Genomic DNA, 25359 nt, shown 5'->3' with positions numbered 1-25359 from the left:
TCTGAAGTATGTTACTCTCAAAGTACAGGGAATGTGTGATGGTCACAAATGGAAACTGGTCTACATGTACATTAGGCAATTCCAGCCTGATATAGTTGCTTTGCAAGAGCATAATCAGCATATGTATGCTGGTCAGATAGGCCATTTTGCTGGTTATGATATCTTCTATGCTGGAAGAGCACTCCTTTTCTGGCATGGCTTTTTTGGTAAAGCACGACCTTCAACCTGTTGTGGCTCTCAATGATCGCCATGGTAGATGGATTATTGTTCAATGCCTCAAGGGTAATTTTTTGAATTTGCATCGGTTTATGCCCCGCAATCTTCTCGTGATAGAGCTTTGCTCTGGGCTGCCATGCATAGTTATCCATGGTGACAACATGCCTTCATTTGTGGTGACTTTAATAATGTCCCTCAATCAGGTGACAACAGCTCACGCCACACTCATATGTTGGCTTCTGAAACACAGCCATGGTCTGATTTTTTGCTTCAGTTGCGCCTGGTTGATCTCTGGAAGGAATTACAGCCCATGCTTCCGGGCTATACCTTTCAGCACACCGCTCGATCTTCTTATCGGGCACGCTTGGACAGATGGTATCAGGTTGATCCACAGCATTGTGATGCCTTTACTTGTCAAATTTGGGTTGATCATGCTTTCACACATTCGGATCATGCTCCTCTTTGGTTGAGGCTGTCCTTACATGAATTTCCCACTGACAGATTGCCTTGCCGAAGGCTTTTGCTGATTAATAATAGTTATCTGGAGCATGCTAACTTTAAAGCCTTGGTCTTTGATGCTATTCAGCCTCTCTCTCGTCAGATACACATTGGTTTGGATTATGCCTAGCAAGCTTTTGTTGCTCGAATGCAAGCAATTATTCGGGATTATGGCATATGCAAGCCACAAGGGAGACTGTAAAATATGCCAAATTTACTTGTCAGAGTTTGATTGAGCTTGCTCATCTTCGCCCTTTGTCTTCAGAGGAAAGCATGCTCTTATGTCAGGCTCAATTCTCTCTTTAATCTAATGATCGTAGAAAGCTTGCTACATGGGAAACCCAATCTAGACAACGGGATTTTTTGGATAAAGGCTGCTCTTCCAAGCAATTTTTTAAGAGCTTACACTATAAAAGAGAGGCTGCCAATATCTGTCAGATCCGGATGCCTGATGGTTCTTGGTCAACATCTCGTTCAAAGCTTGCTGATTTATGTGTGCAGCACTTCTCCACTCGTTTTGGGCATGTGGATACTCTTTCTCCGTAGGTTGTGTCTGCACGTTAGCTTCTTTTGCAACATGTTCATCCAATTCTGTCTAATGCTCAGGCTTTGGAACTTGAACATCCTTTCACTAAAGGGAATTGTCTGATGCACTAAGATCCTGTGGCAGATGGAAATCTCCAAGATGGGATGGTCTCATTGTTGAATTCTTTCTTGCTTTTTGGGATCTTCTTAAATTCACCTTGCTGCAAATGGTAAATGTAGCATGGCAAAATTAGCAAATGCCTATGTCATGCAAAAAGGGTCTTCTCAAGCTGATTCCAAAGAAGCAGCTATGTGATTCACTTGGTGATTGGAGGCCAATCACGCTCATGCTAGTCATTTACAAGATCATTGCCAAACTATTGCAAAAGCCTTTAACACAGTTCAATGGGATTTCATCTCGCAAACTATGCGAGCTTTGGGGTTTGGACCAAAATTGCAGCAAGTTATTTACTGGCTTTACAGAGATAGCAATGCGGCTTGCATTCTTTCTGGGGTTATCTCTGATGAGTGAACTCTTCGTTGTTCGGTCCGCCAGGGATGCCCTCTAAGTGCTTTACTGTATGCCATTGCTACTCATCCTATGCTGCAATATATTGATCATCTTGTGGCTACATGGTCACTTCATGGCTTGGAATTGGATGCTAATCACAGCATGGTTGCTCAAGCTTATGCTAATGATTCTTTCTTTACCCCAAAAAATATGCCCCATGATCTTGGTGCCTTGATGCAAGCCCTCTCTGTTTATGGTTTGGCAGCTGGTCTTCATGTTAATTTTCAGAAGTCTAAGTTGCTCCCTTTGCATTCCAAAGACTCGCGTAGTCTCTTCCGGCCCAGGGATATCATTCCATCCACTCAGTTTGTTCGTCATCTTGGTTACCCTTTGGGGTGGGAACTTACTCGCCGACAACAAACTGATTGGGTTTTGGCTAAGCTTCGGAAAAAGCTTGAGTATTGGAAACTGGCAACCTGGCCTTTGCATATTTGTCTCCGACTAGTGCAGTCCATCCTTGTGGCATATATTCAATTTTACTTGCCATTGATCATGTTCACTAAGGCAGATCTTACATCTTTCATGTCTGCCTTTGTGGAAATCTTCTAGCAATCCAAACATGGCAGAAAAAGTCTCAGGCTGCTTTCGATGCATCACATTTGTTCTCCCAAGATGCATGGTGGATTGAACATCACGGATATTCAAGTGCATATCCTTGCCCACAGAGGAAAAATGTTGCTGCAATTTCTGCAAGGTGATCAGCCTTGGGCTCTTATGATTAGATCTCTAGTCACTCATATCAATATTTCTGCGTTTGGTCATTGGCAACTCGATCAATGGGATTTCCTTTTTGGCTGCACTGATGGCACTTTGCCTGGCTGCCCTTTTATCTCCCGCCTACTTCTTGATTGGAAGCATGTCCTTTCTTATCTAGAATGGAATGGCCGGCAGTCTTTGCTTGGGAACTCTTTGAGAAATGAAAGCATTCACTGGTCGAAAGTCTTTCAGCCTCCCTTGGCTTTACAGAAACCTCGACGTTCCTACTTTGTCTCGTTTAAAGGCATCACTTCCATTGCTGATGTTACTGATGATGCTAGTATTGTGCTCCCTTTTTCTCTAGCAGCCGCTAGATATGGATTGGGCTCTCATCTAGAATGGAATGGATGGCAGTCTTTGCTTGAGAACTCTTTGAGAGCTGAAAGCATTCACTGGTCAAAAGTCTTTCAGCCTCCCTTGGCTTTACAGGAACCTCGACGTTCCTACTTTGTCTCGTTTAAAGGCATCACTTCCATTGCTGATGTTATTGATGATGCTGGTACTGTGCTCCCTTTTTCTCTGGCAACCACCAGATATGGATTGGGCTCTCATTATTGTCCTTTGTGGCAACAAATTACTTCTATGCTTTCGCCTTTTGTTCCGATTCCTCCTTTCAAACTTCAGGACTGGCTGGAAGATTCGACTTTGACTTCTCCAAGGTCCTCTTCTCGTCCTTTGAGGCTATCTCAGATTACTGTACTTGCATTGTTTAAAATCCTTTTGCCTCAACCTTGAGTTTCAGAGAGAGGTGATTCTGTTTGGCAAATGCATCGCCCAACCAAGTGGTGGAGAAAAATATTAAAGCAACTTTTGGCCTATAAAGTACTGCTTTGGCAACAGGTTTTCTTTTGGCAAGGTCTTTCGGGAGTGTTTCCATCTCGACAGCTATTGGCTCATCGACACATTGCTCCTGTACTTTGCCACATATGTTCTGCTTCTTCGAAGACTGTGCCTCACTTGTTTTGGCATTGTCTGTGCTCTCGTGAGTTTTTTTATCTGCTTCGATAGCGCCTACGAGCGAGATTCCCATCTTATCCTTTTGGGAAGTTCTTATGGATATTTGGGTTCCATCCATCCAGACTGGAGTTTAATCTTTTCTTCATTTGGGTGCGCTATTGGGCACTATGGACTTTATAGACATATAGGAATTGTAAAGTCTTTGGTGATCCTATTTTCTCTCTGTTTGGCTTTTCAGGCGTTCGCTGCAGCAATCTTTCTTTGATTGCTTGTAGACCCACTGCATGGATTATGAGGTCTTTTTGGCATATACTGAAATTTTCAGTTGATGTAATTGTAGCATCTTGTTTTGAGATTGCTACTCATGTAATATAATCAATCAAGGATTTCACCCAAAAAAAAAAGTGTGTTGTACTGTTGGGATTTTTTCCATCTGGACAACTATCGGCACGTTAAACAATCATGGCTTTCACTATTTATTTTTTTTAAATGTATGTGTGTGTGTGTGTGTGTGTTGTACTGTTGGGAGGATTCTTGTGCTTATGCGGTTCACATCATCCATCAAAATGATCTTCGCAAATTAAAGAAGTGGCAAACCCGAGCTCACATGAAACCCCTTTTGGATAACGGCTGCTCCTCCAAAGCCTTCTTTGAAAGCCTGCATGCGGATAGGCGAAAGCAAGATATTTGCAGGATCAGGCAAGATGATGGCACTTGGACCACCTCCAAATCAGAATTGGAATCGCAATGCTCTAGTCATTTCCAGCATCTCTTTTCTCCTCAGCCTGATCATTCAATGCAAGTGAATGCAGCTAGGTCTCAAATTCTGATGCATGTTCAGCCCATATTGTCCCAGGAACAGGCTCGTGCACTGGAGCAGCCCTTTATGCTTAATGAACTGGATGATGCTTTGAGTCATTTACGTAAAGGCAGCTCTCCTGGTTGGGATGGATTGACTGTAGAATTTTTCCGTGCATTTTGGGGTGATCTCAAGAACACTCTGCTTCTTATGATCAATCATGCTTGGGCAGAACAATCTCTTCCTCCTTCTTGGAAACATGGCCTTGTCAAATTGATCCCCAAAAAAAGGTTGTGTGAGACAATGGCTGATTGGCGGCCCATATCTCTTATGCCAGTCATTTACAAACTCATTGCCAAAATGATTGTCCTCAGGGTTCGATTTGTTCCCAGAAGACAGATTACTGACAATATCTCCAATGCTTTGCTTGCAATTAAGTATGCCAAATATTCTAAACAAGATGTTCTCATTCTGCAAGTGGACATTGCCAAAGCATTTGATACTGTCCATTGGGATTTTATTTCTCAGACTATGCATAAATTGGGATTTGGCCCCTCGGCTGGTCCATATTATTTACTGGCTCTATTCTCATGCCACTACGCAGTGTTTGCTTGGTGGTGGGTTGTCAAGAGCATGGACTATGACCCGTTCAGTCAGACAAGGTTGCCCTCTTAGTTCGCTACTGTATGCCATTGCTACTCATCCGTTATTGTTGCATATGGACCATCTTGCAGATACAGGGCAGCTTCATGGCTTGCAAATTCCAGGGGCACACCCGTTTCTTGCACATGCATATGCTGAAGATTCATATTTCATGCCCAGGAATTCTCAAAGTGACCTCTCTCATTTGATGCATACTCTGAATGATTTTGGCATAGCTGCTGGACTGCATATTAACTTTCAGAAATCGAATCTTCTAGCATTGAAAGAAGCTGATTGGCATGCACTTCTCTGGCCAGGCCACATCCTCCCTTCCCATACTCTTGTGAGGCATCTAGGGTATCCCATTGGCTGGAATATTACCCCTCAACAACAGCTCAAATGGGTGCTTCAAAAGATCTTGGCCTCTACATGTTCGACTTCGGATAGTACAGTCTATCATTATGGCATACGTGCAATTTTATTTGCCTCTTCTTCCCTGGTCTTTTAAGCATTTGGCTTCCTATATGTCCCAGGCTATGGAGATATTTTGGAAAAGCAAATCTCACAAAAAGGCATTGCGACTACTTCCCATGCAGTCTGTTTCTTCTCCTAAGACTCATGGGGGACTGAACATTCTCAATCTTCAGTTTCATATGTTGGCAAGAAAGAGCACTATGATTGCTTATTTTTTTCAGCAAAAACAGCCATGGGCTATTATGTTAGCAGCTATGTGTGGAAACATGACGTCCCATGCATATGGGCATTGGATTACAGATCACTGGGAAGCAGTCATGACCACATTTCAGGGGAAAATTCCTGGTTGTCCTGTTTCTATTGCTTTTATTCATGATTGCAAGAGAATTCTCTCTAATGCTAAATTAACAGGTGCTTCTTCCCATCATGGTAATTCTTTTCGCTTGGAAAGCATCCATTGGAGCAAGGTGTTTGAATCGCCTCTCGCTTTACAGGCACCTATTAAAGCATATAATCTTATGAAATTGGGCATAAGATTTGTCGGAGATGTTGTGGATCAACATGGTTATGTGCTTTCATTCCCACAAGCTTGCAGGACATTCCCCTTGGGTCTGCATCATAGGCCCATTTGGAGAATACTTACAACTATGTTGCAGCCATTTGTTCATGTTCCTCCACTGTTTGTACAGGATAGATTGCTGGACTGGAATCTGACTTCCTTATCCCCTGCTACCTGTTCCCTTTCAATGCACAATCTGGCCTCCTCGATGGTCTACAGATTTCTTCTTCCACCGCCATGGATTGATAAGCATGCCAACACTCTTTGGAATTTGGATAGGCCTTTATCTTGGTGGCAATCACGACTCAAGAAAATTTGGAAAGCCAAATTGCCATTAAAACAGAGGCTTTTCTTTTGGAGATGTATAGTGGGAGCCTTTTCCATTGGGCTGAAATTGGCAGCACGTCGCATTGCTTCCCCTTCCTGCCCCCGTTGCTCTCATCACCGTGAGACAATTCCCCATTTGTTATGGTCTTGCCCGCACTCTCGGATATTGATCACTCATGTTTCTCATTTGCTGCGGCTTCGGTTTCCCTCTATCAGATTCGGGAAACTTTTCTGGATGTTTGGATGCTTCTCATCTCAGATGTCTCCATTCCTCCTTTTCTTTCACTGGACTCGTTTTTGGGTACTATGGACTATTTGGACACAGAGATTGCATTCTAGGATGGGACAACAGTTTCCTCAGGCATATGCTTTCTTCAGAATGTCCCTCAAGCAATCTTTATATGATAGTTATGCTGCGAGGGACTTGGATGCTACTAGCCTTGAAGTGTTTCCTGACTGTTTTTGAGTTCTTCCATTAGGCTCTCTTTTAGAGTCTAATGTCATGTACATTGATCTCATGTTAATAATATAGTTACTGGTTTCACAAAAAAAAGTGTGTTGTGCTGTTGGGAGTTTTTCCATCTGGACAACTATTGGCACGCAGACATATTGCTCCGGCTATTTGTCGCAGATGCTTAGGTCTGCGGGAGTCTATGCCACATCTGCTTTGGCATTGCTCCCCCACTCAGGATTTTCTCACTTTCCTTAGACAGCATTTGATGTTTTCTCTTGATGTCTTTCACATCATCCTATTCTGGGATGATGATTTTGCAATATAAAGAACTCGATTTTCACAAAAAAGTGTGTGGGCTCTTAGAGATGAGAGCATACATTGGTCAACTCTCTCAGAGATGAGAGCATACATGGGTCAAAGGCTTTTACCCCTCCATTGGTAGTGCAGGAGCCTAGACGCTCATGTTTCCTTAGCTTGAAGGGGATCCACTCAGTTGCAGATGTCATTCATGATGATGGGATTCCCCTTTCTTTTCCTTTGGCTGCTGCAATTGGTATGCATTACAGATTCATGTGGCAAACTAATACTGGAATGCTTCAGGACTTCTCCAGAATCATCTTGTCGCCCTTTGAGGCTGTCACATATTACTGTCTCCATTTTATATAAAGTGCTTTCGCCTCCCCCATGGGTTTCTCACAAGGCCAATCAACTTTGGCGAATGAATTGCACTGCCAAGTGGTGGCGGAAGAGATTGAGACAGATTTGGAATTCAAAAATTCCACTTCGACAACACGTATTCTTATGTTGAGTTTTCTTGGGAGTTCTTCCGGTATAAGTTGAAATGTTCAACCCAAACACTCTTAGAGACCTCACCAAAGCGGCTGAAATAGCAAAAAAGAAGTTGAATCCTTGTAAACCCTTCAATAAGAGAAAGAAAAAGGCTATTGTACAGAATGTAAACAGCCAATCATGTTCCAAGTGGGTGCCATTTCCTTCCATGACTGATGAAGAAAAGAAGAGACTGATGAAGGAACGCAAATGTTTTGGATGCAAGAAACATAAGCCAGGTACTGTATGGCATAAGTGTCCTGTTCTCTTGGCTACTATTGCCAATACAAACTCGGTCAAAGGGAAATCCAAGACATCCAAACAGGAGATTGATGCTTCTATGTCCTCATTTCAGAAATCTGTCGTAACTATGGAGCGATTAGTAAATGTTGTCCATTCAACCAACACCTCTTGGACCTCATGAATTTTGGGGAAAGAGAGTTTTAACTACTGAGCAGTTTGGTTACAATGTGTTACGAGTTACTGAGCAGGTTATTAAAAAGAGATTTCAGCGGCATGGTATTCAGAAGAGGGATTCTACTTCATGTGAGCATGAACAGATATTGACACTTATGAAGAGATATTGGAGAGACATTGCAGTGATACTTCCCCATTTTTGGAAATTAAGGATCAAGAGGAACTAGAAATTGAAGGAACGGATTGTGTACTATCAAGAGAAGAATACTTGCAAATTATAAAGAGGCGATTATAAAATGGCGATGCAAATGTAAAAGTAAAAGAGCAAGTGTATGCAAGACAAAGAGAAAAGATAATCCAGAAGAGGACTACTCATCCAAGCAGGAGAAAGTGTCATGACAAGAGAAATCATTGTTTTGTGATTAACAGACATTGGAGCACTATAACAATGATGTGCCAATTTGATGGTGCGACATGTTTGTATTTATGATGGATACCAACTGATATTGTTATGGCAGTGGACCATCTCAGTAGATAGGGCCCATCGAGCTGGAGCCACTACTTCAGAGTCCAGACAGCACCAAATTTGGGCATGTAACCCTTATTTTATTAACAAAGATGTGTACCCACATATCTAGGTCCTAGGGATAATAGGAGAGGGAATAGTGCATTTTATGGTAGGTGCATGAGTCATAGGCTAAGGGTAGGCCTAAATGGAAATATGGACCTTGAGTGATCTCAAGGGATGTTAATGAAAGGGTATCCCCCTTCATCGTGAACTCGAAGTAGTTGCAAATGGATACTGAAGAAAATACAAGTAGCCACAATATAGGCCCAAAGTCAACTAGTTGACTAGGACTGGGAGCAAATGTCCTAACTAGCCTAACAAGGCCATACCAGGGCTAACTGCTAATAACTGCTAACACGCTACACCTGTGTTTGACCGTTTTGTCACATTTGAAGGTACTTTTAAAGCTGCAGTAGCCGTTCCAGGTCAGATTGTCTCAGTTTTTGACTTTGTGGAACAATTTTGAGGTCATTTTCAGCTCAGTTTTGAGCTCAGCCTACTGGTCGACTCTGTTGGTTGCGAGATTTGGGCTATTTGAGCTGTTATTTTACTGTTTTGGTCCAAAATCCCAGTCTATTGGTTGAAACATAAAACCAAAAGCCACTCCAAACATAAAACCAAAAGCCACTCCGACCCTTACTTCACTGTGCATCGCTAACTTTCATCTTCAGCAGTCACGTGTTTAGTTCGTTGAGAGGAAGTGGATTTTGCAATTGGCTGTTTGGTTCAGGACAAAAGTGATTTTCACAGGGTTTATGCTGAGCCAAGCATTGGCTGAGTTTTGAAGCAGAGAATTCTGAGATTGCATTACATATCCTAGAAAAGGATTTCCTGGCAGTTTGAGGTGCATCTTCGAGCCAAGTATTGCCTTTCTTGCTTGAGCACAGGGCGTTCAGAGCACATGAACTTTTCTAAGTTTTATTGCCTCTCTTTACTTTCCTCAAATAGCACAGCATAATCCAAATGATCTCTTTCAAATGCAAGCCTAAAGGGATTGCTTGGATGGCACCAACCATCCTCTTTGGAGCTTTATGATCCGTAATCTTTTGGTTGTCAAGGGCCTATGGGACTATGTTGCAAGTGCTGAAACCCATTGCGATGCTTCTGCACATGTACTAGGTACTCCTCAACAACTGCGTGGGGGGGGGGGCGGGGGGGGTGGGTGAGCGACAAGCACAATAACAAGCCCCTCCACGTGGGCTAGTGGAATGCAAGCATTTGTAGGTGTTACTCTTGAGTAGAGGAGATGGGAAACTCGTGATGGACAAGAATTGCCTTTCATTTCACCTAATGTGAGGAGGTTCATAACTCCTCATATTCGGTCCTGCTGTAGTTTTAAAGCAGATTGGGATATTTTGGAGAACATGTATCAAGCTCGAAATGAGGCTAGAGTCTCATTTTTGCGGATAGAGCTTGATGGGGTGCACAAGGGGACTCAATGCAAGAACATGTCACTAGAATTCAAGATTTACATGAGCCGCTCTTGAATATTGATGAAGATATTCAAATGCACAACTTGTTCCCACTACCTTGAACTCCGTACCAGATTCATATCTTTCTTTTCACACGTCGCTCAATCTCTCGATGAGGGAAAATCTGAATCCTCTTAACTTTTCAAGAGTTGATAACACTCTTATTGCAGAAGGAGCGTAATCAAAAAAATATAGCATCTCATTCACTCTCATAGTGGGCAGCAAGCATTTTCAGCCAAGAATAAGAGCAAGAAGAAATATCAGCCCATATATGGCCCCATCACGGTTCTAGCGACATGAAGGTGGGAAGGATAAAAAGGATGCCATGAAGTCTTCTAGGAAAGGTAGATACCATTATTGTAAGAAGCCCGATCATCACATCAATGAGAGCCCAAACAGGCCTGCAAAGGAAAAAGTAATCTGGTATGGCTATTTCAGATTCAGCCCATGATACAAGGATGGATGATATTTTAGCTAGCTATGATGAGCATTATTCGGCATTTTTTACTTGCAGCTATGAGGGTCACGCACTTTCACCCTCGGCCGAAACATGGTATTTCGATAGCGGTGCCTCCCGCCTTATCACTTCACGTAAGGCATTGTTTGGCAAGTTATCTAATGCACATGTTATCAAGAAAGCCTCATGCACCAATGATTCTTTTTATCCACTTAAAAGGATTGGAGAGCTCTCACTCTCAGCCATGAATGGTTCTAACCTTTGCATCTAGGAGGTCTCATTTGTCCCTGGGATAAAGAAGAATTTACTTTCTGTCTCTTCTTTCTCTCCAAAGGTTATTAGGTCATCTTTGAGAATGACACATGTACACTATGTGATAGAGAGCGAGAAAGAAGAAAACTTAAGTCTTCACTGTGTTTAAGCACTCCGTTGCCTTGGTCGAAGATCAATCTGACTGCAAACCCTCCGTTCAGATCAAGGGCGGCCGGGGGGGGGGGCCGGAGACTATATGTTTTTTTTTGCAAAAAGTAGTGCTTGTCTTTTTTGTATTCCTCTTTGAGAAAGAAGACTCTCCTCAATCCAATCCCTTTGAGAAGTTGCTTCTTTAAACTCCTCCTTCCTCTAACTAGTTATTTAAACAAAAATTAAATTACAAGCCTCTCAGGGCATAATCATCTGAGTGTGGACAAACAGCCACAGTGGGGGCGAGTAATGCCACTGAAGACTCTGAGTAGAGTGAGACTATATGTCAAATGCACTGACACATTTTTTGGCTGAAAAGACCATTGGACATCACAATGATACACTCCCGGGCGTAATGGAGTGGCTGAGCATAAAAATAGGGCACTTAAGGGGATGGGAAGGTGCATGAATAAGGCAAAAGGGATGCCACATAAATTTTGGATGGAAGCAATCACGTGCTCAAATCAACTCTGAACAAGTGTCCCACAAAGGCACTTAAGAATATAATACCTGGTATGACCGTAAGCTTGATGTGGGTTACTTTGGTACATTTGGTTGTGTAGCATATGCACGTGCATCATGAGTTACATGGCAAGCTTGATGATAAGGCAGAAAAGTGCATTGTTATTGGCTACAATGATGAAAGCAAGGGTTACAAACTTTTGTAACTAGTTATGATCATTAAAATTTTCGAAGTAAGCCATTTGGTGTAACTAATGCTCTAAATGGATTTATGAGTTTTAAGACACTATCTCGGTGGAGTTGCATTCATAGTCTTTTATGAGATTAGGATTTACAGTTAAACCAAGAAAAAACAACAATTTGTAAAACGTTTTACTTTTTTCAAAGCACCCAAGCACAAATCTTTCTTAGATTATCCTGGCTACATCAAGGATTTAATAGACTATGCTAAAGGAGGTGTTTGAAAGATCACAAGGAGAAGGCAATCGTCTTCTCATGGAAGAAGCCTGAAAAAGAAAGTTTTAAGACAATGGAAATATGATAGCCATTCCACCAATGTTGAAAATGACAGATTCAGATCAATTGTTTGTGTTCAAGACGAATGCCAGTGACTTTACTGTTATTTCATTGGAGTTTGAGGGAAAGAACTCTTACCTCAGGGGCCATCCACCTGTAGGTTCCAGTCTCTGCAGTCATAGCTCCACTTTGAGACTGGAAACGAGCAACACCAAAGTCTGCCACCTTGACAACCTTCTCATGGCCACAAAACAAACAAAGATAAGTTCAAAGAAAGCACCACCTCCAGTCAATGCTAGTGAAGGCTTGGAAATCAAGCTTACACATCTATGAATATGCAAAGCAAAGATTACAAAGGCCCTATGAAAGTTTGAATCTTTGTAGTGAGCAGTGATCATTTAATGCAATTTTCTCGTGAAAGGGTTTGCACAACATGTTGAAATTTTGCCAACAGACTAGTATAACTATTCATCACCCATGCCAACTATGGCACCAACATCGATGTCAACTTTCTAGTGACCTCACTAGCCATGGTGCCAACCTTGGGATGAAACAGAGTCAATGGTGTGGTGGTGTTTGGGTTGGAAATGGTGGCTCTCACCTCTGCAGACAGAGGCTGCTTACTGCAGCTGCTCAACAAGGTCCACATAAAGACATCAAAGTTTGAGGGACAGCTACACGAGGATGCTGAAGCATGCATCCACAAGTTCCCCATGATTTGCAAGGCCAAAGGTGTGAAGAACAAGCATGCCTTCCTCCACATTTTTCCTTGTTCCTTGAGGATTCGGTCTAGTATAGTCAATTTCCTCCTAAACATACACAGACATGGTCATTTCTCAGGGATAACTTCTTGCAGACTTCAAGTTGGAGAAGTTAGAGGATATGATTGTCCAAGAGATGATATAAAGCCAAGGGAGAGCATCTGTGAGTTGTACACCTGCCTGAAGGAACTAGCACCTAAAATGTCAGCCCCTCCTAATGATGTCCTCATGAAGATATGGTACTTGTAACTATATTCTTTGCTTCATACATCCTGACTCAATATTTAAGCAGCAAGAATCATGCAATGGGCCAACTATGAGCGGTGCTGCTCTAGGGAACCGGTCCACTATTCATTCTGTGTATATGATGTTAATACACCAGAAATAGTTGTTTGAACAGTATCCCGTGTGCTGCTATCCTTCCTTTGTGGCCTTCCTTTGAATGAGATGGAATTTTCTCCTATCATTGCACATTAAAAAAATTTGCATCGCAGAACAAAATTACTCAAAAACAAAAAAGATCCATTTATGTAATCCATCACTACTATAACCCTTAATACAAGATTACGAAGTTAAATATAGAAAATCCTATAATCAAAAATCTGTTTTGTACCATGCATTCTGTCCAAGATGAAACATTAGAAGAATGCATCGACAAACAGATTGCTAGTACAATTTAAGAAGAAATAACAGCTAATGTAACATAAGAAATCTTCAGCATAGAGACGTACATCATTTTCGTCTAATAACAAATTGGCTGCCTTCAGATCCCTATGAATGATATTGTTCTGGTGCAAGTAGTCCATCCCCTTAGCAACATCAAGAGCAACCCTCAGTAGCATAGGAAGTTTCAGGATGCATTTCTGTTTGTGTAAATAGTCATAAAGACTGCCTCCTGCCATAAACTCTGAATTTTTTTCAAGAAAAAGAATGTCAGCATGAAAATAATCGTCCAAATGCAAGTGCCAGTTAGAAACTACAAGGAGTCAATTCTTAAGTAGACACATGAGTCAACTGTCACATTCAAAACTGATTCAGCTATCAGGCACAGGAAAACATCTTAAGAATCTTATGACCCAGTGTGAAGGGCTTTTCCAAAAGTAAAAGGCAGAGACAGCCATGAGAAAACAGCACTCCAGGGGAAACAAGCCTTACATGAATATTCAGCTATATTTGCTACTGACTATTTTTGTATGCCCATGAAAGCTTTTTTTTTTTTTTTTCAAAAAAGAGACTTCTATTAAGTAAGAAAGAAACTCGCTAGAGCAAGCTCTGAGCGAAAATACAACATCATGAAATCATGAGGATAAATAAAACCCCCTCAAAGTGAGGTGGAAAACAACCAAGGCTGAGGCTGACAGTGCCACCTCAACCCTATAAGAGTCTCAGAGAAGAAAGGAGAGTCCTTCCATTCCCTGAAGAAAGAAGCCCTCCTAGCTGAGGCTGCACTGGAGTCTCCCTATATCCTCATCCATATGGCCATCAAAGTATGTATGGTATCTGTCCAGATCAGATACTAGCCAAAGTGTGCAAGGGATGAACCTGAGTACCCTCCATAGCCTCTGTACATCTGGCCCTCCAGATATGCCAGGATGCTATGCTCGCTAAAATCTCCCAAGAAGTATCCACCGAGACATGTACATCTGTAAAAGGAAGGTGTGGTACAACATCCAATGAACAAGACTGAATCTGATGACGTCGAACCAAAATGGTTCGAGAGGAGTCAAGTCTCTCATAGAATACCTGAGGCCCTATAAGAGAAAGCCAAGCCACTGAGCCCCATGTCATAAAGAATGGGGAGTGGGCAAAGTGACTGAAAATCCTGGCTACCCCCATCCAAATCATCCTCGCCTGTCTACAGTCCCATAAACAATGCTGAATAGTCTCCGAAGCAGAGAGGCAACAAGGGCAAGTAGGGTCGGCTCCGAATCTGGATCTCCAAAGATTCACTGCAATCCCACCATGGATAGAAAGCCAAAAGAAAAGAGTGATCTTTCTATTCCTGTGGAATTTCCAGAGTCTCCTCTAAAAGCACCTCTGCAAATCCGCAGTGATATCAAATGTCTCCCAATGAGGAACTCTAGAAGGTCTCCAATCTCTATCGCTGAGCTGAAATCTCCTGGCATTACTGACCGTGTAACGAAAGAAGGGGATGCTCTTCTCTCGATGCCCTACGTCAATCCACTCCCACTCTCCAGGGTCCCACTGCAAATACCTAATAGGAACTCCCCCGTAAAGCCAAAGTCTCCAAGACTCGATGGAGAGAAGCCGGGGGTCTGGGTCGAGGAACCACTCTGAATCTGATCCGTGCACCAAAAGACCTACAACCCTAATAGGCTGAAAAGCTGACTCAAGCAAGATGTCCTCTATGGATCTGAGCAATTTGCCACCATCCTGCACAGTAAAGACCAAAGCATCCTCCTGTGCATCTCGAAAGGCCAAAACCTGAAGCGGAACACCGCCTCTCGAAAAAGTACCTGCCCAAGTGGAGCAAGTGAGTGGCATATCATCTGTGTCTACCCACTCCTCTGGAAGGGCTGCCTCAATCTGCAAGATCCTCCCTACACTCCCTCTGAGATGTCCTGTCAACTGAGACTTGGTCTCCTCTGGAAGCCTCCGGAAAACTTTCCAAGACCCCAAAGATGATGCAAGTCCCCTCTCCCACCTGGACCACTGCATGTAGAGTGAGACACCAAGTGGTCTGCCATGATCATCTGTCATTCCACATGATGGGTTGCCTATCAATCTCTTCACGAGAGGAAGGAGGAATCCTCCGAAGAGTGCTCCTAAAACTGGCCCATGCTTTCAGAATGGCAACCATGAGAGGGGACAAAGGTGATCTAAGGTGTGATGTGGTGAAGATCCACCTAATACTGCTCATCCAGTTTCCTTCTGAAGAAGGTGTGCATCTCTGAATGCTGCTAATAAGAAAGGCCTTCCACGGTTCCTGCCTTGGCAAAAGTCCCCGCACCATCTTGCAAAGTAAAGCTTTGCACTGCAAATCTCGATCAATAATATTGAGACCCCCTTTCTGTGTGGGGAGGATGAGGGTTTCCCAAGCCACCTTGGCTAAGGTATCTGCTGTGCCATCAAGCCCACTCCAAAGAAAATTTCTGATTGGTCTCCTGAGCTGAGTGATGCAGTCCCTAGAATAGCACCAGCAAGAACAAACAAACCAGACCGTGGTCAAAAGGACCTGGTTGACCACCACAACTCTAGAGGCAAGATCCAGCTTGGCTGAGCTCCAAAAAAGGAGCTTCCTCCTGATGCTCTCCAACACGGGAGCAAACTGCTGCGTGGAAGAAATATCCAAGCAAACCTGGCAGCCCAAATATCTGACAAGCACACCCCTCTGAACCCAAGTAAATCCTATGTCAAGCCCCCAAACTGGAGTGTCCTCATCACTGATCCAAAAGCCATTGGATTTATGCCAATTTATCTGCGCCCCCGCCGCCAAGCAAAATAAATCCAATACTGTCCTAAAGGAAGAGAGCGTCTGTGGAGTGGCATTCAGGTAAATTGTAGTGTCATCTGCCAACTCACTGTCAAGTAACTCCTCTTCCCTTCTGATGGGAAGTCTCAGCCCAAAGATGTCAGCTTGAGATCGAATATAGATACTCATAGCTTCGGCCACGAACAAAAAAAGGAAAGGAGCAAGGGGGCATCCCTGGCGGACTGATATGGAAATCTGAAATCTCTGACCCCTTACCCCACCGATAAGTACCTGGCTATCGGCTGATCTATACAAGGAGGAAACACCTCTTATCCAAGCATCAGTAAAGCCAAAACGAAGAAGGGTGCCCTCCAAAAAACCCCAATCTACCCTGTCATAAGCTTTCTCAAAATCCAAAAGTAGAATGGCTAGATTCTGGCCGCTCTGCATGGCCCACTCTGCAGCTTCCCAGAAAGAGAAAATGTTATAAAAAATGCTTCTGCCATGCACAAATCCCGTCTGAGTGTCATGAATAAGATCTAGGAGAAGGGGCTGCAATCGGAGGCTATTGCCTTGGCCAGAATCTTGTAACAAGTCCCCAGAAGTGTGATAGGCCTCCACTGGGACACTAGATTTTTGCAACCTCCTTTCGGGATAAGGTGAATGAGACCTTCTGCAAGTGACCCGGGCATCTCACCACAGTCCCAAATGCCCTGCAGGGCTGAAGTAATGTAGTCTCCAATCATATCCCAAAATGCAATGAAAAAAGAGGGGGTAGGCCATCCGAACCTGGGCACTTGCCCTTGTGAAGGGCTGAAAGTGCAGTCCTAAACTCTGTGTTGGTGAAAGGTGCATCAAGCAAAACATGCATATCAGGTTTCACCAACAAAGGGATGCTCTGCCAAACAACCTGTCTAGCATCCTCTCTATCCCGTGTCTCAAGATCAGCAGTAAGAAGGGCGGCATAGAAATCTGTAGCTATGCGCAAGACATCATCAAGATCTGTCTATAAAACCCCATGTGAGTCAATAAGTTGGGATACACTCTCTCTACTATGTCTAGGGCCAAGAGTAGAGAAAAAGTGTTTATTGACTCTACCACCCATCTGAATCCAGAAGGACTCTCGTGCATGAAAGGCATACTCTGCTCTATGATCAAGCAATACCTGCTGATGAGCCCTTGCTGCAACAAGGCGCTCCTGAATCCAAGCATCTGAAGGCCGTTTCTGCTCTTCCCTCTGCAAAGCTGCCAACTGCTGGCGAACACCAATCTCACGTCTGAGAATATCTCGTCTCCTGGTACGAGCAACTGAGAGCTACCTGTGATGGCAATGGCTGCCCACCCTGGACATGAGAAAGCCATATCTGCAGGGCTGCCTCTGTAAGGTCCTCCTCTGTGTACAAGGCATCTGAAATCCTCATGCTGGCAGATCGGCCTCTTAAGAGAGGCTCTGAGATAGCCAGCACAACAGGAAAGTGGTCTGAAGTGGAAACCCCAGCAGCAATGCATACCGATCCACCTCTGTCAAGTGCCCAATCATCTACATAGAATCTGTCAATACGTGCATGAATAGGCATTTGCTGCCTCCTGTTCGACTAAGAGAACAGGAGGGACTGTGGCTGAATAAGAAATGCATCGTCCAACCAAGTATCTCTACCACAATAGTGAAAAAGAAGGCATCCCAAGCTGCTCTCTCCAAAGAGTGTAGTCCTTCTTCTCTACCCCCTTTTTTGTCTGAAGGTAACTCAACCATATTAAAGTCACCTCCAATCACCCATGAATCTGCAATGGGGGCCCAAGAGAGCAAATCCTTCCACATAAGGACATGTTCCCCTCTAATGTTGAAGGCATATAGGTTAAGGAAACCAACCTTACACCCTCCAATCAAGAGAATAATCCACTGAGCTCTAGAGGGGATAATGACTCCGTGTCCAACAACCAAGGGGAGAACCGACTGCGAAACTGAAATAGAAGTGCCCCCCCTGGTGCCCAAGGCCGGCGACCAAAATGTATGACCAGAAAGCAATTTGCCGGACTTAGAGCAATCAATGGCATCCAATTTGTGTTCCTGCATAAAAAGAATATCAATAGTACCTCTAGTGACACCTGGATGAAGCTGAGATTCCGGATCAGCTGCCTACGGTGACGGTGTGGAACTCCGCCTAGGCCCTGTATGTTCTAGCTGACTATCCTCATCGACAGGAGGATGCTGGATGGAAAGGCTTACCCGACCTAGTAGAGGAGACCAGCTTCCCTTGGGTCGAAACACTCCTGCTGAGGGTAGGAAACTCAACAGGTGAAAGGATCCCTACACCTGCTAAGGGGGAGGCCCTGTCAAAAGGAATCTAGATGACCGGGATCCCTAAGGTGGAGGGCACAAACTCATCATCATCCAAGAAAGTCGCCGAATCAGCTAGTGTTGAAAAAGAGTTCCTCAGAAGCAAGTCTGGCCGAGGAGTGCGAAGAAGACCTGCACTCGTGGAGGAAGAAGGAGAGGGACCTGCCAGGCCTCTATCAGCAGATGTGGAGCTAGGAGCTGAGAAGGCATGTGGCTGGGCTGAAGAAGGATCTATAGTCCTCATCTGTGCACACACTCCCTCAGCTGTTGCATGAACAGTCTGAGGGGGAGAAGTATCGGTAGCCCCCTCGTGATCAGAAACGAAAATGACCAGGGCTGGTGCATCTGAAGGCGCCTCCTGATGAGGAACTGTAGTATCTGGGCCTGCAGCAGCATCCACCTCTGGAGTCTGGATGGCATCTGTCTGAACCGGACCAAGGGTCTCCTCCTGAGGTAGAGGAGCCACTCTGACCACTCTCCAACGTGGAACTGGGAGTGCTACAGGCTTTGGGTGCCCTGCTGCCCCTGGTAGTCCTGGGGTGCGCAAAGCAGGGCGCCCTGCTGCTCCTGGTAGTCCTGGAGTGTGTGGTACACGCCATAGGTGAGGTGCAGACGGGGTAGTACGTGAAGGAGCCGCACCAGAAGACCTCTTGGGTCTTTTTCTCTTCCTTGGGCAATCTCTAGCAAAGTGCCCAAGGGTCCTGCAAATCCTGCACTGATCCTGTCTTCCTGCAATTCGATTCTCTGTCCAAAGAGAGAACCATCTGGACGCTGAATCATGATGTGTTTATCTGAGATGTCAGGGTCAGAATCAACAGTGATGTGACCTGACTGTCCTCCTCGACCGGATCAAAGCCCACGGTGTAGGGTAGAAGAAAAATCTCCTCGAACCCAAAGCCAGGAGATTAGCTTTGAGAACGAGGGCTGTGGACTCGTGGGAGTCGAAAATCACTTGGAAGAATCCACGTCCCAGAAGTCGAATATCCCTGTGGTGTGGGGCGAGATCTCCTAGTAGCGCCGCTGGGGCGAGATCTCCTAGTAACGCCGCCAGCATCCAGTCTCTACCCTGTGATCTGGAAGGATGTGACCCATAGATGCGGGCGAAAAGTGATTTGAAGCCCTCTAATTCCACATCTTTCTTGAGCTGCTGCAACTCGTCTTCTGAAAAAATGAAGGTTCTCGCAGCCGGTGGAAGTGGACGGAGATTGGCTGCATGGGGATCCATTCGCCAATCGAGGTGAAAAGGCCGATTCCAACACTGTTAAAACTCCGTCCGTGAAAATACTACCCAGGACGCCCTGAAACGGGCGTAGGAAGGAGGAGAGAGGAGAGGGTAGGAGAGAGAGGAAAGAAGGAAGAGGGCTGACGGGGAAGGAGAGGGTAGGAAAGAGGGGGGTAGGGAGGGAGGGGGAGGGGGCTGAAGGCGGGGAGGGAGAAGGTGGGCGGGGGAGAGGAAGGGGGGGGGCAGGTTAGGAAGGGAGGGGGCAGGGGGGTTAGAGGAAGGGGAAGGGAGGGGGAAGGGGCGGGGGAGGGCGGGGGAGGGAGGGGAAAGAGGGAGGGGAAAGAGGGGGCGGGGGGGGCAGCAGAGGGGGAGAGGGAGGGCAGGGGAGGGGAAGGGGCGGGAGAGGAGTAGGGGGCGGGGGGAAGTGGGAGAGGGAGGGAGGGGGAGAGGGAGGGGGCGGGGAGAGGGAAGGGGCGGGGGGGGCAGCGGGTGGGGGAGAGGGTGCGAGGGAGGGGGAGGGTGCGGGGGAGGGAGGGCAGCGGGGGGGGGAGGGAGGGCAGCGGGTGGGGAGAGGGAGGGGGCGGAAGGGCTGGCAGGGGGGGAGAGGGAGAGCGGAGAGGAGGAAGGGAAGGAGGAGGGAGAAGGAGAGGGGTCTGGCGAAGGGGAGGGAGAGGAGGAGAAGCGAGGGGAGGGAGAGGGCAGGCTGAGTAGGGGGGAGAGAGAGGGAGAGGGGGCTGGCTGGAAGGGGGAGGGGGCAGCTCAAGCTCTGTTTTTTGCCCATGAAAGCTTCTATGACACAAAAACCAAAATTTGAAGATCAGAACATAACCAGCTGGCAAAGTTAAGAGAACATCCAACAGAATTTTCACAACTAAGAAGGCTGCTCAATATACAACCAATAAGCTCAGGTTTCCACCCACATTTCCGTAAACAATTGCAAACTTATAATGCTGTAGTTATCCTCATTGCAAGGCAGGTTCCCTTACGCCTCAAAGGCTTCTCCTCACCCTTTCTCTTTGCATCCTCCCCTTTGTATGTATTCATGTGCAGCTAGTCCTGGAATGTTCTCCATCACTTTTGGTGTGTGAGCACACTAATGGTAACACTGACGAAGAATGCAATATGAATTTGGTCTATGAAGAAGTCTTTGCTGGCCTCATCTTCCTACAGTATCCGTACACAATCCCATCAGAAAAACTAGCAGACGTGAAATGGGGAGGCATGCAATCTTGCAAAAAAGGGATAGTGAGAGAGGAGATATTGATGGCAAAGTGTATTCCCACAACAATAGTCAATGTAGAAATTTAGGACTGTTTGGCAACTCTCTCTCTCTCTCTCTCTCTCTCTCTCTCTCTCTCTCCGCCTAGTAACTCCCCGCCATGCTGCTCTTGCTCCCCGCCTCTTAGCCCCTAGCCCCGCCTCCCTAGCCTAGCCTGTTGCGCCACCTCCTATAGCCCTGCCTCTCAACCCCTAGCCTCTCCGTCTCAGCTCCTAGCCTCTCCGCCTCAACCCCTAGCCCCGCCCCCAGCCCCTAGCCCCGCCTCCCTGCTCCAGCCTGTTGCGCCACCTCGTATAGCCCACGCCTACCCACTCCGCCACTAGCCTACCTCCCGCCTACCACAGCAACTAAGCAACTGCTCTACCTACACAATACAACTCAGCAAAGGCCCGATGGCCTGTCGTGGCTTGCACCAGGGCCAATAAAGGCCCCCGAATTTTTGTACCAGGGGCACGCAGGTCCCCCGGCCTGTGATAGAGCATAGAAGCCCCCCCGAACTGAACCCGGAGGTCAAGAAGGTGCCCCAGGCCCTCCGTGAGCTGTTGCTTCCACTCCATCAGCAAACTGCAAAAAGAAACTCAGAGATCAGGGCAAAAAAGACCAGCAAATCAACTGTCGAAACATGACGACACAGAGCTATGTTAAGGCTCTTGAAAGTGCAATGCAAGTGTACATGGCAGGATCACCACCCAAGAATACCTCCGAGATATTGACCCACCTCAGAAAAATTTGCTTGGCCTTGATTGAAAAAGTCGATAGCCTCGAGACCACTAATGTGGCACTGATGGCTGAAAAAGACACATATTGACGAGACCCTAAATGAAATCAAGAAGCAACAGGGGCGTATGCAAGAAGAATGGCGGAAGGAGAAAGGGGACGAAGGACGAATGGGAAAAGGAGAAGGAGACATGGGAAGATGAGAAGGTCAACCTCAAGGACAAAATGCAGGCCATGGGGAAAGAATTACAGCAATTGAGGGATATGAAGAGAATACCAGAAGGTACGTGCAAGGCAATGGAAGAGATGAGAGCCGAGAATGAGAAGCTTAAGAAGGAGATGGCAGCGCTACAGACGACCATACAAGAGAAGCATGCTGAGTTCACACAGCAAATCACTAAAGGTAATGCATATATACTAGAAGGGAAGAATGTGGTTAAGAAGGGTGCAGCAGCCCCCAACAAAGAGATCATCTCTGAAGCCTTGGAGGAAGAGAAAAGGAGGAGCGGTCAGAGGCCTAACAATTGGAGACACCCCTATGTCCGATGCCAAGACCTTGTTCACCAAAATGGGAGTCAACCTTACATGCGAGACAGCATGGAGGGTTGGTAAAGTTGAAGCTCCAACAAGACCACTTGTAATGAAACTACGAACAGCTATGGACAGGTCCACTCTCATGAGCATGAGGGCAACCCTGACAGGGACCAGAATATATTTGGATGACGATCTCACGCTGTTGCAGCAGGAGCATCGGAGAGAAGGGATGATATGGGTTATGGCAGCAAGAGATGCAAGGAAATGGGCTGACTACAAGGATGGAAAAGTTATTATTCGAGAAAGAGTTGACAGAGGTGACAAGGGAGAAGGGGAGAAGGAAGAGGGTGAACTATGACGGTGTCAGAGCCGGGAGAAGAGTGCACAAAACAAGCTGAGTATGGCTGTAAGGAACTATAATGGTACACTTTGGTCCGACCCAGGTGGCTTCTCGGAGAGAGTCACATGCAGAGACATCATCTTCTACACTGAGACACATGAGAGCCCAGAGAGAGGGCTGCTCACAGTGACAGGGTACACCTGGGAGTCTGCTCATAGGAGAGAAATGAGGAGAGATAGTGGAGTACGAGGCTTTGGAGGTGTAGCTGTCCTTTTCAAAACACACTTGAGACCACTCATATCTGTGGTATGAAGAAAGGAACATGCACGTCACATGTGGATACTAGTGCAGCTACTAGAGGCCCGACCGACCTTCATTGCAGTATGCTATGTCCCTCCACACACGTCATCATATGCCCATGATGTCACTACAGAGGGGCACAGCCCTTATGAGATGATACATGATGATATCATAGAGTTCTCCAGACAGGGAGACACCCTCCTTCTGAAGGATTTCAATGCAAGGACGAGGGACAGGCAAGTGGGCTTACTTGACTTCATATGAGAGAGATCCCCACATGATGCCAGAGTTAGATGGGATTCAGAGACTTTCTGTAGATACTTCACATGTGATAGCATACGGGTGACACCTGCTTGAGTTGGGAGCTGTCCACGACCTCATCATCTACAATGGCCTTCAGAGATGGCCATCATCTGAGGGATTCACATGCTTCCCACATGGAGGCGGGACTAGCAACAGTGGACTACTACCTGCTGGGCCCATTGGCTTTTGTCTCACGGATACATGACCAACCCCCCCCACGTGGAGCCGACCACTCATACCTAGCCTTCGATGTTCTTGCTACTACACCAGTCATAGGGAGAGTTCCTACCGCTACTCGTACCCAAATCCACTTTGATCGTGCTCTTGATTCAGTGTATGTGTCACTTAGCCAGAGAGCTTCCGGCCCTCTTGGAGGCTGATTTAGACCTCCCCCCCCAGGATGCTGCCACCAGATCCTTCCTACGACCCGATCTTGATGGGGACGAGATGGAAAGACACCTCAAAACCCCTGGTTTGATGATGAGTGCAGAGAGATGCAAGCCCACCTCACACGGGAGCAAGCCTTGGGTCAATTGATGTCACATGAGACACATAGGATCTTTCAGCGGTTGACACGCCGCAACAAACGAGCCTTCCTCACACATAGGATGGATGAGATCATCCTATCATTTCACGGAGGAGACCCAACCACTGGGTGGGGATTCCTCGCGGAGGGGCAGCCACCCATCCCCATCACCGATCCGAGCGTGTGGCACACTTATGCATGCTCCTTATATGATGTCCCGAGGCAGACACCGCCAGACATGTCCACAATGCCCAGGCCCACTACCTCTCATCTATTCACTACGCAGAATGTGTGGGCTGCACATCGCCGGCTCCACAACCGAAAAGCACAGGATCATGAAGGGAGCACTTCGCACATGGGTAGGAGGTCCTAGCACCGATCCTTGCACATATGTTTAACCTTGCAGTTTATCACGGCTTCCCACCAGCATGGAGCACCACTACTATTGTACCGATACACAAAGTAGGAGACCTCATGGACATCGGGAACTATCGCACCCTCGTGATTGGCCACACATTGGCTAAGATCTATGGATCGGTACTAGAGAGAGAGATCAATAGTCATACAAAGGCACGGGAGCAACCAGCACTAGGGCAAGCAGGATTCAGGAGGCAGCACTCTACTCTAGACCACATTTTCACTCTGAGGGCTATCATTGAGGAGGTGAGGTCCAGACATCAGAGAGTCTACACATGCTTCGTAGACTTTCAAAGGCCTTTGACACTGTTCCACAAGCTCGCATGATCAAGAGATGTTGATCCTAGAGATGCTGATTTGGGGTGTGATGAGCTTATATGAGTCAGCCAGAGGCAGGCTCCGTGCCCCAGGCAATCTATCGGATTGGGTCGAGAGCACCATTGGGATGAAGCAGGGCTGCCCTCTCTCATCGACTCTCTTTGGACTCTACATTGATGAGATCACATCTTTCATAGATCGCCTAGGTGGCGAGGGCTCATTACTAGGGGATCTCCTCATACAGATATTGTTATATGCTGATGATATAGTCCTTATATCCTATTCAGCGGAGGGGCTGCAGAGAGATCTGGAGGCTTTAGAGGTGTTTTGTAGAGAGAGAGAGATCTGACGGTCAACCTTGGGAAAACTAAGGTTATGATCTTCAACACCTCACGAGCAATGACTAACCGACTTACTTTCACCTATCCTGGTGAGCCAATGGAGATAGTGCAGCCATACACATATTTGGGAGCAGCCTTCACAGGACCAGGACTCATCTTCACGATGAAACATGCAGCCTAGGCACGACTCACATGAGGGCATAGTGCTTTGGCTAAACTAGAGCGGCAGTATTTCCAAGCGCACTTCCAGGATCCACCGACGATTAGCGGGCTTTTCGACACACTAGTGTGACCGACTGTCATGTATGCAACACCTTTCTCGGGGTGCGATCTTCCGAGGACAGACTGGAGTAGCTTCGAGCGGCTATAGGAGACGATGGGATCCAGGATGATCTGATGTAAGTCCTCAGTTCCACAAGAGATAGTACAGGCAGAGTTCGCCATGACACCTCTCTAGGTTGATGCCATCTTTCAGACAGTGACTTTCATCCACAGAGTCTAGGACTTACCCCATTGGAGACTTCCGAGGTTGGCCCTAGAGTCATCCAGACGACTCGCAGAGAGTGAGGC

General features: G+C 46.1%; 1 protein-coding gene across 3 annotated transcripts in view; it reads right to left on the bottom strand.

Moving 5' to 3' along the window:
• LOC147903313 (serine/threonine-protein kinase STY46-like) overlaps window positions 1-25359 on the bottom strand; it is a 151635-nt gene that overhangs the window by 16866 nt on the left and 109410 nt on the right. For all 3 annotated transcript variants that reach the window (XM_087373071.1, XM_087373069.1, XM_087373070.1), the window contains 2 exons: window positions 13453-13628; window positions 12099-12194 (listed from right to left, as the gene is read on the bottom strand). In XM_087373071.1, coding sequence (XP_087229197.1) covers window positions 12099-12194; window positions 13453-13628 — 272 coding nt within the window. The remainder of the gene's footprint in view (window positions 1-12098; window positions 12195-13452; window positions 13629-25359) is intronic.

The sequence above is a fragment of the Dipteris shenzhenensis genome, chromosome 3 (genome assembly GCF_047967505.1).
Source record: "Dipteris shenzhenensis isolate YYH24624 ecotype China chromosome 3, Dip_SZ_1.0, whole genome shotgun sequence".
In the NCBI taxonomy this organism is placed as follows: Eukaryota; Viridiplantae; Streptophyta; class Polypodiopsida; order Gleicheniales; family Dipteridaceae; genus Dipteris; species Dipteris shenzhenensis.
The sequence above is the reverse complement of the archived record's forward strand: the minus strand, read 5'-3'. Positions and strand labels throughout refer to the sequence as shown.